The 17,065-nt window shown below is 47.4% G+C and overlaps 1 protein-coding gene across 1 annotated transcript in view; it reads right to left on the bottom strand.

Moving 5' to 3' along the window:
• LOC147633328 (gamma carbonic anhydrase 1, mitochondrial-like) overlaps positions 1 to 16,657 on the bottom strand; it is a 45,367-nt gene extending 28,710 nt beyond the window's left edge. Inside the window, exon 1 of the mRNA XM_086806380.1 lies at positions 16,469 to 16,657. Coding sequence (XP_086662506.1) covers positions 16,469 to 16,583 — 115 coding nt within the window. The 5' untranslated portion in view covers positions 16,584 to 16,657. The remainder of the gene's footprint in view (positions 1 to 16,468) is intronic.
• Between the last annotated feature and the right edge of the window lie 408 nt (positions 16,658 to 17,065).

Here is a 17,065-nt window from a genome sequence, read left to right as displayed (position 1 = left end):
CAGTCAACCAAACTTCAGTAAGTATGATGATAAGTGCGATCATTCATCAGTTAATCAATTTATTCATCAGTTTAATGTTCATTTTCCATTAGCTAGGATCACAGACCCACAAGATAAAATCCACTTAGCAGCTCCCCATCTCACTGGTGAGGCAGTCACTTGGTGGCAGCATTGGTCTAGTATTCATACAGACCAGGCCACAGATGTCACAGCCTTTGAATGGGACATCTTTGTCCATGACCTGAAGACCAGATTTCTCCCGCCCCAGTACATGACCGGTCTCAAAGATGAGTTCTATGGACTCAGACAGAACGGATCCCCAGTGCTTCAGTATTCCGGTAAGATTATTACTTCAGCACATCAGTTAGGATTATCTGTGCAGGCTAAGATGGAGCAATTCATTCGTGGATTGGATCCTAACATTCGGTTCACAGTTCATAACTTTGAATCCAGTACATATGACCGGGCTTTGACTCTCACTCAAAATGAAGAAATGAAGAAATGAAGAAATGAAGATGAACGGAGGCAAGCCCAAGCACTCATCACAGTCCAGTACCAAACCCCAACAGGGGAAGGGTAATTCGTCTTCTAAAGACACTAAGACAGACACCACTCCTAGCTCTAGTTCAGGGGATAAGGAATCCAAGCCTAAGAAGACCCCTGAGGAAAAGGCTCAAGCAAGCATCACTGGAGGTTATCTTCCTCCAGAGGAGCAAAGACAGTATCAGTCAGAAAACAGATGTTTTTTCTGTCACATCATAGGGCATGGTAAGAAGGATTGTCCAAAAAGGCAAACGGAGCAAGCCTCCAAAGAGCCTTCTGCCACAGTTGCCACAGTATCCCCCGCTCCTCCAGACCCGCCTGCTACCACCAATGCGGTTCAGATCTTACCTTCTATGCATCCCATGCCATCCGTGGTACTTGATGCTAAGCAGGAGGGTGAGGCAACAACCACACAGAAAAGCCTGATCCAAGCTTATGGCTCTGCCAAGGCCCGACAGTTCATAATCCTTTTTGACATGGGCAGTTCTGAGGACGCCATCTCTCTCCAGTTGGCTACCCACAAGAGATGTACCTTAGTGCCCTATCATTTGGAGGTAGACGAGTTTACACCTGGTCTCCGCACCCACATTTCCCAGAAGGCACAGCAATTTGCCTTTGAAGTTCAAAAGGTCTCATTTCATCGAGATTTCATTGTCGCTCCTCTTTTGGGATGTGACATGATCTTAGGAATCCAGTGGTTTCGTTAGTATGAACCTATTCCCAATTGGGAGCAGGACACCTTTATCATCTCTAAAGGTTTTCCTAAGCCTGTCATGATTCGGGGGGATAGGAGCATTCTTGGCGTTCCTATGATTTCTCATCTCCAAGCCCGACGAGCTATGTGCAAGGGAGCAAAAGGAGCATTGATTTATGCTCAGACAGCTTCTATCTCATCAATAACCGCTATCTCATCATCTTCGCAAACATTTAAAACATGTTCCTTGTGGACGCATTTTCACAGTCATCACAGATCACCAAGCACTTAAGTGGCTCCCGACGATGCCAAGTGCCCAAGAGATCCATTCAAGGAAGGGGTTGGGGATTGGCCACTCAAGGCGAAATGAATCAACCGGAGGATTCCCGAAGCCCGATGAGTAGCATGTTGTGGGAATGGGGAGCGATGTTGTTTACCCGGTTGACAGGGCTGACAGATCACCAAGCACTTAAGTGGCTCCCGACGATGCCAAGTGCCCAAGAGATCCATTCAAGGAAGGGGTTGGGGATTGGCCACTCAAGGCGAAATGAATCAACCGGAGGATTCCCGAAGCCCGATGAGTAGCATGTTGTGGGAATGGGGAGCGATGTTGTTTACCCAGTTGACAGGGCTGACAGACATCCTTTGTCAGTTTGAGGCTAGGTATACCTTCAACTACCTTGTCTCGAGATAGCTCATAGAGAGTGGAATACGGTAGATGACCATAGCGGAAGTGCCATAGTCGTTCAAGGTCGGAGGGAGCTTGTGTCGCATAGGCCCAAGCCTGATGAAACTCTGAGTCACAGAAGATGGCTCAGTTAGAAAAGTGGAAATTCGATACAAACCATCCTTCTGAGCTTGTCCTTTGGCAACAACAAGACCAGTAGTTTCATCAATTACCTCAACAACTCGTTTGTTGAAGTAAACACCACGATCGAGTTGGGTAAGCTGGGAGAGACAGAAAGAAGGTTGAGTCCTAAATTAGGGACAAGATAGACATTCTCCAAGGTGGCCTCGTTGGGGCCAATGTTGGTGTCAAATAAGACAGTGCCAATGGATTTTATGGGCATCATTGTGTTATTGCCACATCGAACTTCTCCCTTAACAGGACGCTAAGAAATGAAAATGTCAGCATTACGTGCCATATGGTGAGTAGCGCCACTGTCAACTACCCAAGTGACAGGATGACCACAGGGAAGAGTCGGATGGGCCTCAATAATGGGCACAGAGGGATTATCAGGTAACTGACAAATCTGAATGAGGGCAAAGGCCTTTCCCTGTGGATGGCCTTGTTTAGGCCTTCGTTTCTTCCTTTTTGTGGAGTGGTGGATGGAATCAATCTTAAGTGTGACCTGAGCAATATTGGCTGAGGGGCCAAGATGAGGTGTGAGGGAAGACCAGTCAGACATCTCTTCAGGAGTGGTGAAAGAAACTGACTAGGAAGGTGGGGCGTGAGCAACCTGACTATTAGCTCGTTAGTGGGAGGAACATGGCCAAGTGGAACCATTTCCTTCTTGTTGGGTCCTTGGATGGGAGCTTAGTAGAGTAAGTGCAGGATTGCTACCCCCACTGGTAGCCAATTTGGGACATTGCTACCACCTTGGTTGTTTTGGCGGGTGGAGGTAATGGGCTTGGAGTTGTTGCCTCTATTTTCCTTGTTTTTAAAAACACACTCATCATCAACATGGCCAGGTATTTGGCAAGAAGTGCAAAATCTATTCTTTTTGGGAATATTTTGCCAGTAGGGAATGGGTGTGGAGGCAAGATTTTTGGAATCAGTGTGGTTGCCGGGAGATTTGCCTTGATTTCCTAAGTTGCTGTTCCCTTTCCCTTGCTGTCCTTTTTGAGTAGAGGTTGTATTGGACACAAGGGCCCCCTCTTGAGTGGAGGGAGAGGATGACTTCTTGGGATGAAATTGGTCATGCAACCTAGCGAAACGCAAGAGTTGGCATTCACACTCATATAGGTTAGGCATAGGCTCTAAACTAATGGTCTATGTGACAAAAGTAAAGAAGCTAGGAGGCAACTTGTTTAGAAGAGTGATAACCTCATCTTTCTGGGACTTGGCAGAGCCAGTGGTGGCAAACTTGGCGTTAAGGCACCAATATTTAGCCACTTTGACGGTCAAGTCATCCCCTTCTTTGATAGAGAAAATTTGAATTTGATGCTCAAGATCAATGTGACGCGTACGATCACGTGCGGCATCTCTCTCTGCGTGGTGTGCCCATCTATCAGAGACATAAGGGAACTGTTGGAGTTGTGAATGGAACTCGGGCAAGAGGCCTTGCATGAGCTCCACTATAGCAGTGGCATTTCTAGCCTTACAATGGCTGATGACTTCAGGAGGTACTAGAGAAGGGTGGGGTTTTAGTTCAAGGCCCTTTACTAGGTTCCAGGAACCTTGGGATGTGAAAACTTGTTCCATAAGATTAGCCCAGGTTGTATAATTAGACTCGTTAAAACGAGTCTTTTCTGTGAAAGCATTTCTGGACATAGAAACATGAAAGGAAGATGGTGGGGGAGTCCAGGAAGGCTGGTGTCCATATCGAGAGTGTAAGTGTTGAGGAGAGAAACCAAACAGTCCACCAAGACCAAGCATGGATGAAGGACCTGTCGAGGGTGCTCCATAAGATGGAATCAAGTTTTGGGTACTCAACATAGGAGGAATACTAGGTTGAGGTACGAAACCTGGAGAAGGCACATAATTGGGAAAAACACCAGTGCTAGATATGGGTTGGTAAACCACCTGATACCCTAGAATGCTGGGTGGGACCGCAGTGCTAGAGGGCGTCGTGTTAAAAGATAACTCGGATGGGTAGAAACCATACGCGGGACCCAAAAGAGGTGCAGGCAGTGATGACTGCATGCCAATACTAGTAGGAAGAGGTATGGGTTAAGAGGGAGGGTTTTGAGTTTGAATTTGGGCAGTATTCCATAACACATTAGGAGTTGGAACAAAAAGTGAACTAGACGAGAAAACAGTGTTACCTCCTTGAACACCGGAAGTCGGAGAGTGAGTTATACTCCTAGACCCTCCTCTATTAGAGGTTCACAAAATGCCAGGGATCGAGGGTAGTTGATGGTACCGTTTGTTGAACCTATGCCACAGAAGAAGATACCCATGCAGAGTTAGGAACATACGTACTAATAAGCACATACGAACCTGACGCGGTCACCGACGGGGATGATGATGGATCTCCGAACGATCGAGGAGGTACGTGTTCTTCCAAAGAAAGAGTCCCGTACCAAAGTCCAGTTTGTCGGCTAGAATGAGAAGCAGAGCTCTCCAATTGAGGCTGAATACCTGGGTCCAATACTGGCACACTAGCTGAGGGCTTGTATCCTCCTCTGGAAGTAACGGCTGATAAGCTTGGAGACGAAAAACCATACGCCAAGGGTGAAGAGGGTGAGTGGGTAAAAGCAGGCTGGTCGTCTCCCAATGAAAGACCTCGAACAGGGCTCTCCAGTGCATGAGGAGTTTCATCCTCTGTGTGATCTATATCGGAATAAGGGGAGTCAATATCTGGTATGAAAAGCTGATCCTCCGGAATCGAGGGTAGACGATCCATGGTGTGTACTTTCTAGGTCTTCGATCCCTTTGCTCACGATCGCTCTGATACCATGTGAGGGCAAAAGAGACCAAAGGACCAAGTATATAAAAGATCAGAGTAAAACACAGTATGAAATGGTGATGTAAATATAAAAGATGAAGTCCAATACAGGAGCTCTATGTGAGACTCCGAATAAGCAGAGAGAGCTGTTGTCCCATAAAAAGCAGTTAACAGAGCTGGAGTGATTTTTATTGGGTCGGCCAACAAAAAAGGCAGCCCTTTTTGGGCTGGGTAAATATTGGGTATTATTTTCACACTCCAAAGTTGCTCTAGGCAAGAGGAACTCACTACCTAGCTAAGAATGCGGATGGCTAGATGCTGAAGCTCAGGTCCATCTGAACCAAAATCTTCCCACCACAAAGCAGCCCCAACTTTGAAGTGATCATCCTGTGCATCCATGTCTCCATAAGAGCCCTGAAAGCTCCTATACCTGGACAACTGGTCACGGATCTTCCACCTAACATTTGGGTCAGGCACAAGTCGAGTCAAGACAAGTCTCCATAGCTTGCTCACCTCTGCGTCACTTTCTTGCCCTTTACCTTGAAACTCAAGGTCCACCACATAGGCTGCTGCATGCAAAGGAGAGAAGTAGGAGTTCCACCTACGCACACATAGGGCACGGATCTCCTCATACATGTCCTCATCTGGCTCCAAATCCCTCAGCTTCTCTATCATGCTGTCCATAGCCTCATATACCTTGCCGATGCATGGCTTCATACCATCCACAAGCCTCATCAAGTGGACAATAGGTTGAACCATAGCATCAATGCACTTCATTTTTTCCCAAAAATCAGGGCTCTTTGCTTTTTCCTTGCATAGAGCTCCTGTCTCAGTGGAAGCCAATGGTGAAGAAGTGAACTCGTCACTAATGAACAACTATCTCAATGCACCACTACACTCTTTCAATCGGTGGAGCATAAAGAAGTTGCAAGCAAACCTCATATCTGAGTATTTGAGGAGCTGACGGCTAGATTTTTTGGAGAATTCATGGCATAGGAACTGATGGTTTGTGACAAATGTCACTATTTGGCTGCCCAAAAGGATGATAGGCCGGATCCATGGGCAAGTCCCCAATATCCTTCAAGAGATTATTTAAGCAATGTGCCATGCAAAATGACACGGTGATGTTGGGGTACATGCTCTCAATGATCGCTCCGACTCCCCTGTTTGAAGCCTCCCCATCAACAACAAAGCCCACAACTAGGTCTGGGCCAATGATCTCTATGCCACTAGCCCACTCTGCTGCTAGCACATCAGCACTCTTCCCGGTCCCAGAAGCATCATGTGAGGCGATGAAGTACATCTCACCACGGGAATATGCGACAAGGCCATGGATGGACCTCTTCCGCGTATCACTCCATCCATCGGCTATCAAGGACACTCCATTCCTTGCCCATTGTTGCTTCATGTTTTATGTTGCTTGCTCCACAAGCCTCTTCTCCTTCTCTAGCAATGTGGTGCACAAGGACTCCGATGATGGGGGCGTATAGTTTGGACCATACTCCCCTATCTTCTTCACCATGACCTTGAAGTAGTCCGATCTATCCACAAAAAATGAATAATTTAATAACCGATCAACTTCAAAGTTCAAGTAACTTGTAAGAGGAAAATGTAAAATGATAGATCTTAAGCTAGACATCTTAATTCTTGATTACCTGGTAGCATGGAAAGCAATGTGGTCATGAAAGAAGAAGCGGGCTATGGCCGTATCCACCTCTTCCTTCTTCTTGGGGTCCCAACTACCCTCAAGAGTACTTTGCCGGCGTGTGTGTGGATGCGGTCGGCATGGAGACCCGTTCTTGTGGGGCGGGTGATGCGCCTGCTGCAGATGCCGATGAAGTGGATGCACATGGGGATGCCGATGTGGATGCCGAACCTTGGGATGGTCTCACTAGTGTTGCGGGATCCACGGCCACATGCGGCACTCTCCTCCTTGAAAGCAAGGCCTCATGTGCGGCAACACGTTCAAGAAGCCTCCTCGTCTCCGGTGTGACTTGATCACAAAATCGGACCTCATGACCGGGCTCATGCAAGAGGTGAGCTCTCACTTTATCCACCCCACCCGTTCGCCTATATGGACATAGCTTGCACGACCATGGGCGAGAGCCTCCTCCACTTCCGGGATGATCGGAGTTGACCTCTTCCCACCAAGACCAACTTTCGGTCCTCCTTCCTCTATTCATATTAGCGCCACCGGAACGAGGTGCGGGGGATGGTCGCGATCAAGATGCCATGGAGGCAAGTGCTAAGAACTCAGGAGGCTTGAGCAATGGAGGTGAGTGTAAGAGAGAGATGTAGGAGAGACTAAAGCAAGAGAAGGTGAGTGTAGGAGAGGGATGTAGGAGGCTTGCGCAATGGAGGTGAGTGTAGGAGAGAGATATAGGAGAGGCTTGCGCCTTGAGCAATGGAGGTGAGTGTAGGAGAGAGATGTAGGTACTAGGGAGAGGCTAGAGCAAGAGGTGAGTGTGGGAGAGCAACAAGTCTACAAGTGACAACTTGAAATTACAACTTACCCAATGCCACTTGAGCCTTGAGGCTTGAGGAGAGCTTGAGCCTTGCCCAATGCCCACTTGAGTCTTGAGCCTTGAAAGTTGAGGAGTGTTGAGCCAATGAGCTTCCCACTTGAGCCTTGAAAGTTGAGGAGTCTTGAGCCTTGAGGCTTGAGCTTGCGCCTTGCTTGAGCCTTGAGGAGTGTTGCGAGTGCCAAGAGGCAAGAGCTAAGAGGCTAGAGCAAGTGCCAAGGAGGATCGAGGTGTGTCTTGAAGACTTGAAGACTTGAAGTTCCTATAGCATGTGCCAATGGGGGGTCTTCTTATAGCCATGGGCCAAGTGGGGAGGGTTGCTCAACAGCTAGGTGCCCAACGGCTATAGGGCGCCCAACGGCAGACTGCAGTCAACACTGCGCAACGGTCAATTGACTGTCCCGTCTCCGTCCCCGTCCCACATGGCCAGCCGTCCCAACGTCCCCGAATCGTCGTCCCCTTGTTACAACGTGGACTCGCACGTCCCCGGACGTCCCCAGCCCGTTTCCATTCCCGCACATTATGGAACGGCGTTCCCCTGTCCCAATGGTCCGTCCCCCACGTCCCCTGTGACCATGATGGGTGGCCATTGGCCAAAACGCCCAAAGATTTCAGTCAGGTGGTCATCGACCAAATGCCCAGCACTCAGGTGGCCAAATTGACTAGAACGCCTAGATGAGTGATGAGTGATTTGAAGGCGAAACCAGATGCTCAAATCATTTGAACAAACCATGAACAAGTGAATCTTTACAACGAAGCCTTCTTGGACCTAAAGCATGCAACTCCTAAAATCTAGGAGAGATACTATTTTTGGCAAATTGGATGGAAATTCCATTTATGTCGATACCTCCGGATTTTTGCAAGGATCAAGAGTTACTAAGCACCTATGTCAAATTCTTTACGAGTTGAGATATTTTTAGCATAGAAGGTTATGAAAGAATCGCCTCTTAAGACATGTGGCATCTACAATGAGACAAGTGTCTTTACTCTTGTCATTTCACCTTACACTAGTCAATTTAGCTTAACACTTGTCAATTAAAGTAGCCACTTGTGCTTACTCTTTCCATTCCAGAGCATTGAAGCCTCCTAAAACCTATAAATTGGAGCACTCCCTCTCATTTAGGAAAGGCACTTCTCAACTATTGTAAAATGTTCAGGCACTGTCCGTGGTTTGATTCAATAAATTCCTACAAGGGAGGCGGGGGGAGGGACCTATTCCCCTCTCAATGAGGTCTCGTTTCTCTTTTCTCTGAATCCTACTTTCTTTCATTATTTGTGGTTGTTGATTAAGTGGTTTTGTTACAAGTAGTTCATCAATTTTGTCACTTTCATGCGTCCTTGCATTGCATCATGTGCTCTGGTTTGATGGGATGACCAAATCTGGGAACACGAGCAAAACGCAATGCAGAAAATAACAGCACAAGAGATAGAGAGGTAGAGGCGTGTAACTCTGCTCTATATACACAAAAGAATCCTGGAAATGATACAATGGTGACAAGGGGGCTGGGGGCCATTTTATATGGCCCCCCAACAACAGTCAACCTGCTGTAGAGCAGCCGACAGGACACAAAAACCCCACGACTACTGAAATGCAGTCGGCCAGCAGCAGCGGGGGGGGGTCGGCCAGCATCAAGGAGGTGCACGACCTGTGCAGAGCAGTCGGCCACCTCCAGTATCTCCACAGATGCAGTCGGCCAAGTTCTAGGTGCTCTTGCCACTACAAGACTGCCTCCCATGCCACAGAAAAATAGGAAAAAATGGAGGAAAAATACGGGGAGTTAGGAAAAATGAGAAAACACCTAATAAGGGGGTGGGCACACCCACAACACAGGCCCTGGTGTATATGTATAGACAAGCGATGATGTAAACCGGCCTTCAGAAAGCCAAAGGGCGGTGGAACAAACATTTGCACATAAAACACTTCAACACCATTGAAGACCTAGAAAAGGAAAACAAACAGGGGGAGCTAGAGTGCTCCTGCAAATAGTACACGGACACCGATTGGCCCCAAATCGCAGTGGCGCCCCTTCGGTATTTCTTTAATTGATTATAAGAGCTTTGATTACAATATAAGGCTGGAAACACAGCCGTCACAGTAGAACCCTGGAAGCCTGCAAAGAACCTGCATCTGGCTTCTTGTCCACTCGGCATCCACAAACAAGTCCAGCCATTGTTCATATCAAAAGACCCTTCACATTGAGTCTGCATACAGAAGCTTTCTCCCATGATCAAGGCTGCCACAACCATCCATAGCCTCTCACACTATGAACAGCATCACACCCTGACACATCCACCAGTGCTCCTGCATCACAACACAGACTCCCAAACTGTCTCTCAAAAGAGAACTTGCATCACAGCACAGCATACCATACAGTTGACACACCTGTACAAACCCTCTCTACCATCCAAGGGTACTATCCATCTCTGTCATGGATTCCCTGTCCCTTGTCTAATCAGTAGCAAGGCTGTACCAAACATGTGTCCACTCCTGTACCTTCTGCCTGCATGTGACCTATCTCCTGGAGAAACCCAAAAACATGTTTCCTCGCCAACTACGGCATACATCTAGTTACCTGTTCCCTCATGAAACATCTGGCAACATAGAGATGCCCATAGCTGTAGGTCCCTCTGTTCCTTTCTAGCAGGAAGAAAACAATCTGCTCCATGAGCACGCAGCCATGCGAGCTTGCATCACTCCCATGCCAAGAAACATAACCAAAAGACCTGTACTCGAAGCCAAAGTCCCAAGCACATAGCTGAATTTGTTACCAAATAAAATCAGCCCATAAACTGTCCTAAAACAGTCCCGAATCAAAGCATAGAGAAGCTGAAAGTTCCATCAGTTGAACGCCATCGACATGATGTCTATGTTCATGGAAAAACAACCTCTGTCCACCTTTGTGTCCAAAGAAATCAGCCCTTGTATACTTTTCAGCAGAGGGAGAGAGAGAGAGAGAGAGAGAGAGAAAAGAGGCCTGTGTCTCTGTTCTGAAGCACAGCACAGCAGCCAGCCCTTTAATCTCCAAAAAGCAAAGGGGAAGGAGGGATTCAGTAGGCGCCGGGTTCTGTCCTGCCCGTACAGCTGTCCGTACAGCTGCCACGTGGACTGTACCTGCAGGTGTACCTGGCTGCGCCGTCTATACTTGCAGCAGCCTGCCCTGCACCGCCAGTACCTGCACCACCTGAATCTGCACCTGCAGCCTGTCCTGCCACGTGGGCTGTACCTGCGGACAGCAGTCGTACACTACCTGCACAGGCCCCTCCATACGCAGCCAGCATGCAGTCCACCTCTCCCCAGAAAAGCACACGTTTTTCTCCTCAGATTGATGAGCAGCCCTCCTCAGCCAAAAAGTACATGCGCCTGCTGCTGTAGGGATAGGCGCCTCTCTGCTTTTTCTGCCCAAGAGTCCCTCTTTTACCAAAAAGCTCACACGTGGCCCCAAAAATAGCATAAGGGCCACGTTTCTTTAATGAAAGGCTTAATAAAAGATTTTAAAGGTTTTTAAACCTTCAAAGCTAAAATCTCTTTGCCCCCTTTCACACATGGGGTAATCCACACATAGGCTTCCATCTTCACTCCCACCTGATGCCATTCACACTGTCCACCATGTCCCCGTGCACATCTGCATCTTGTCCAGAGAAAAACACAGGGTCGTGACAGATGACTTCTAACATGTGCGCCTTTCCTGACTGCTCGCTTAGCCTGCAAGTGGCTTATCAGCGTAAAGTTCGGAATTCCTGGCTCACACTTAATGGCCACTGGGGTGTTTGACACATTCCGATTGATCTGGAACGTGTGCTTGTCGCACTTGACATCTGGAAAAAACTTGTGAAACCACTGAATACCCAAAATTATGTCTGCTCCTACAAGAGGGGCAACCATAAAATCACGCACAAATTCTATGCCCTAAATAACCAACTTAGCACCTAGAGCTTCATACTTGACGCTCGTTGTCATGCCTGTGCTAAAACCCTCAACCTGTTTGTCCACCGAAGTCAGGACGAAACGAGCACGCCTAGCGGCATGTTCCGTGACCACATCCTCTGTGCTGCCGCTGTCAAACAAGACGACGACTCTCTGGCCACCTATGTAGCCAAAGGACTTGAACAATTTGTTGCGCTCATACTCCTGGTCATGGGCGCCGTTCTGCTTATCTTTGAGCTCCCGGCGGCTGATAATTGCTCCAACTGAAGCACCGGGATTTGAAGAACTAGGGGCATCCATTGGGGTCTGTGTGGGAGCTGAGCTCACCACAGAAGCTGTGGAGGCAGCGGCGGCGGGCTTTGGAGGCTTCTTAGGACACTCCCGAGAAGTATGTCCTTTTGTATGACAAAAGAAACATCTACCCTCCTTGTACTGAGAAAGCTCCTCAGCACTCAACTTGCCACTTGTCTTGCCTGCCTCCGCTTTCTGGTCTGGAGTAAGCTTACACGCATTGTTCAAGTTCTTGGAGCCAGAGGCCGGGCTCTGTCCTGGGGAAGACCCCGTCTGGTTCTGGCCTTTGCCCCCCGAGGCAGTAGCCTTGGGAGAAGCCGGCTAGGAAGTCTTGGGCTTGCCACCATTATGCTTCATTTCTGCACTCTACGCAAGCGAGAGTGCGTCTTCAAAGGTGGCTGGCCTAAACATACGCACCTCCCATTGGATTTGCTTGTCAAGGCCATACAAAAACTGCCCTTTCTTGTCCTAATCAAATAAGCCTAATTGCAAACATAAGGTTGAAATTCTATTGGCAAACTAAAGGACTGGTTGCGCGTTCTGACACGCTCCCCTGAACTCGTCTTGGAGTCTCTCAAGGTAGTGGGGCGGTAGAAACCGCTGCTTAAGGTCACGGACAAACTCGTCCCACACATAAGCTGCCATATCTAATCTGGTGTGGACATGAGCCCACTGAGTCCACCAAGGAATGGCCTCACCTTCCAAGTACCAACTGGCTAAGATCACTCTGTCAGTATCTGTCTTTCTAACTGCGGCAAAGTAAGCTTCAAACAAATGTAACCATGAATAAAGAGTTGTGGGATCGAGTTTACCATTATACTTACTGAAATTCATTTTCTCAGGAAAATGATTCGAGGGCGCCGCCGGTGTCAATCTGGCGTCCAAAGCTGCTAGGTAACACTCGTGTTCCACGCGTCGCATGGCTTTGTCTTCACGTTGTCAGATCTCCAATGCACGCATCTGCAACTCAAGCAAAGAGCTCGGCTGCGGCGGTCGTGACCCCGCGAGAGGGTCCCTGTGTCGAGGATCAAGAATCTGGGATACGGAAGGAGAGGGAGGAGATGGAAAACGCGACGCTGGAGAATGGGTACGCTCTTCCAGAGCCAAGATCTGCGCCTTCTGCTCATCCAACTTGGTTGTCTGGTCTGCGATTGCTCGCATCATCTGTTGGAACATATCTGTAACACTCAAGCCTGGTGTCCTAGCTGGGCTGCCTCGTGCAGTCTGGTCCCATGGTTCTTGGTCTCTCTCATTGTCGAAGCTCGCCACAGCAGGAAAACGCACTTCCTTTCTAGAGAGCAATCTGACCATCCACTATTTGTGTGGGAGATGTCCGAAGGCTTCCAGACTGAAAACCAACCGTCCTTAAAGGGACATGAGTCACTCTTAAAGGGGTAGTCCACCGGCGTCTAAAAACCAACCATACGAGCAAGAAAAAATTATGGTTTCTTTGTTGAATCTTTGCACTTGAAGTAGGCTCTCATACCACTATAACAAGCGGAAGCTTCGGAGAAGATCGGTAACTTCGATGCTCAGAAAATCAGCACACTTTTCTCGACGGAATTAACGCACAAAACTGAATGAAGATGTGCAAAAAATAGAGAGAGAGAAAGAGAGAGACGGAGAGGACACAGTATTGGGTCCCAAATACCCTCTGTAGGACCCCCACCACGGATGGTGTATTTGCTTTATTAGAATGATGTGAATCTGAAAAGAAAATACAAAAATCTTGACCTTTCTTGGCTGAGAAATCTCTACCCTTGACCTTCAGTCCTTCACCCCTTTGCTTTAGCAACTACTTGGCTTGTCTAGCCCTTGTTTGCCTTGGATCTTGGTGAAATATGAGATAACACAAATGAATTGTGGCTCTCCTATTTATACTACTCCTCAACAGCAGTCGGCCAGGAGATAAACAAGCGGCCAGCAATAAAAGTCCCACGACTGTTCAGCATTAAATGCTGAAAATTCACATAAAAAATCTGCGCTTTTCCCCCTTGTTGGCTGGGCATTATGCGCTTGAATCTAGATGGGCCGAGCACTGAATCTAGACTGCCTTGGGGACTGGGCAGCCTGTATGGGCTGCCCCAAACTTGCCCTACAGCCCTTATAACACTAGATGTGTTGTTGGCTGCCCCTGGCATGCCCGTAGGGCTGTCCTACAGCCTCTCCATGGCTGGTGGGTACAACCAGGGCCTTCTTGGCCCTCATGGGGGTGGTTTCACACTATCCTCATGCCCACACTAAGACTTGGGGTAGCCCTATGGGCTGGCCCCTATTCCTAAAAGCAAACCCTAACTATCTACACAATGATCTGGCATCCGGTACCACACCACATACACAAAATCACTGTCATCATTCCAAAGGGAGACTCACAGCGCGGACTGGCACTGTTTCATGTTCAGGACAGTGCACACCTGACCTTGGACTCCTATGCAGGACAATGCACGCCTGAGCTCTGACGACTGAGATGGATCCCTGGCTGATGACTCGTCCCGGATTGGGCTCCCATGGGACCAGTTTACCATCCCAGGTCCTACACCTTCTATACAGATATGTCTACATGGCATCCAAGTGCGGGATGCACGTGACACTACGTAGCTTGTGCCTGCCATGTCCGGAACTAGGGCTCACAAAGGAGCCACAACATACGACAAATATTCCTAAAAAGGTTATTAATGGTGTATAATATTACATTGAATGCTGAGCCAATGTGTCACATAGCACCATAGTGTAGCGTACATATGACAATTATTGGCATCCACACAAGACTTCCAAAAAGTCGAGATTCTTGGAGTAGGCGAATTTAGATGGGAGTGTAGGAGTCAAGATGGGAAAGGGCAACAGACAATTATGCCTTTGCCAAATCGGAACCAGTTTGTTGGGAATCTTTCCATACAAGTTTTGGCAGATTATTTATTTTTTCCAGTATGCGTATTAGTAATAAAGGCAACTTTTGATAGGAAGGAGAAACTCCTTAGCGAAAGACATGGAAGATATTGGCTATGTGTGAAAAACAAAGTCTCCATTCACTCTTAGGTGAGGATTGGACAAGGCTGATTTTGTGATCATACTCTCAGTAAAGGACACATACTCACTTTTACTAAGAGAACTCTCATACAGACTAGGTAAGCCAGAGCACTTGTAGAGCTATATGTGAACCGAGGATTCGCTTTCATAAGCGTGTCTCCTTAAGGATTCACGAGGACATGAATTGAACAAAAGGGGAGAAGTATGTTATATCTCAATCAGCCTAGGGTTAGGTTAACCCAAGGTGAGGAGCGTGTACTAACCTAAGTTAAGATTGGGCTTAGCAAGACATGGTGACATGGAGGGTTCACACATAGGCTAAGGGTGGCCATGGGCTTATAAATAATAGCCAAGAGCTAATTATAGCTAAAAAGCTAATAAATGAAGCAACAACCCTAGCAAGGTTATTGCTATAGAAGTGACGTTGGGGGCACTTATTAGTCATAAAGAGGTATCCACGCGATAACATGAGATTCACTATGGACATGCACAACCTTGTAGCCATAGAGCTACAAGCAAGTCGCTTAGCGTAGTGGTATGGATAATGGGAAAAACATTGGGGTCATACAGGCTTGGCAAGCTCATGACAATCAGACCTCAAGCTCGGGGGTGGGTCAAGGCATTGAACCTCCAACTGGGCGGTGAGTCACTAGCCATAATTCTTCACAGTTACACAATGCATACGACATTGGGTCTATGAAACCCCAATTAGGGTTTCTCAAGTATGTGGGTCTAACCCTAGTACTCAGTGGAATCTATGTCAGTTGATCCTTGGGTATATATGAGAAACCCTATTTGGGTTTTCATAGACCCAATGTCATACGCCCTTGCATAACCCCCGTGAAGAATTATGGCTCGTGACACACAATGTAGCGGTGCCTCAAACCACCCCCAAGCTTGAGGTCGGAGTGTCGTAAGCCTACCAAGCCTAGATGACCCCAACCTAGCGTCCCATACCACCAAGCCAAGCCACGCGCTTGCAGCTCTACCGCCACAAGGCCTTGCACGGCGTCACCCCTAGTAACCCTCATGATACGATGTGAATACCTTCGCCCAAGGTCACTTACATTAGAAATTACCCGCTATTATTGGCCCTTTATTTATTTACTAGCTTTTAGCTATAATTAGCCCCTGGCTATTATTTATAAGGCAACCGCCAATCCAGACCTCATCCTGCCAGTGCCCTTGGCCCTCCAAGCCCTAACCCTGACCTGCGTTACTACAAGCTCCTCACCTTCCTAGGCCAATCAGGACATAAAAGGTGAAGGGCACGGGCAAAGGCAAAGGGCTGGGGCAAAAGCTACGTGTGCCCGTCCATTCAGCTGCCAGCTTGCTTATTGGAGAAGGTGAAGCAAGGGGGGTTTACTGTCACATGGCACAAAGAAACAAGCTCGTCAGACTAAAAAGCTTGTTACAGACTAGAAGGGACCCTCTAGTCCATCACCAACGGTAAGCTGTAGCCCTCAATCAAGTTCTTATTGCCGGCTGCGTGCCTTGCAAAGCAGCCATATACCTACATTTAACCCTGTGAACTGGCTGAGGATACATTTTCAAGTCAAGTGGTCAGCACACACGCAGAGTCCTAGAGACAACCACAGGACAAACACGCAAGATAGTTGCATTGCATAATTAATTTCGTGTGTGTATGGGCATCAGATTGCAGGCTTTATGGTGACAAGAGTACTCAGGAAAGATCATTTGTTGTAAGCTCAGCAACACAATTTGAGACAATGGTTGGGGTTACGGCTAGGTTGTAGAGTTAGGGTTTCTCATGGTTTGTTATGGTAAGGGTTAAGGTTTCTGCGGGTTAGCATCAGACCATGCATATATGCAAGAGAATGGTAAAGGATCTTACTCTGCTCTTGAAACGCGTAATGTCCTTGCAGGCGGGATCCGAGACGATCGAGGGCCTGGCCTGTCTCGCGAATCCAGAAGCCAATGTGGTAGACGGCCTTGCCTAAAGAGCCCATTTTGACGGAGAAACAGCACTCTTTGCTCCTCTACAATGCCCTTGTGACCAAATTTTGCAACATGCCACTGCCAGTAGTAGTGTCCTGCCATTTATTATTGGCTTTATTTTATTTTATTTTTATTTTTATTGTTTTGCAGAAAGGAGACTTCTATTATGTATGAAAAAAATTTACAAAATGGAGATGTTATAAGATTCCTCCCGAGCCTCTCAGGATGTCCAATATCTTCCCCTGTAATCAATTCCCTCTTTAGAAATATAAAAGATCTTGTTTCTGCCTGTTTTGGCCTAGAGAGAGAAAATATTCTAGAGAGAGATTTTTCAGATTTTGAATATTTTTAGATAGAAAAATTTCTGATCTTATTAATATAATTTTTCCTGAAACAGAAGTCCAAAAAGATTTCCAGAAGGTGCATTAGAAATCAAGTATAATCTGTTCGAGAGGCATTATCCTGAGGGTCGAGATTTTTTTCGAAATTTTAA

The sequence above is a fragment of the Cibotium barometz genome, chromosome 12 (assembly GCF_041138505.1).
Source record: "Cibotium barometz isolate CiBa-2024 chromosome 12, ASM4113850v1, whole genome shotgun sequence".
Lineage (NCBI taxonomy): Eukaryota > Viridiplantae > Streptophyta > Polypodiopsida > Cyatheales > Cibotiaceae > Cibotium > Cibotium barometz.
Note: the sequence above shows the minus strand (reverse complement) of the source record. Positions and strands in the feature narration are given on the sequence as shown.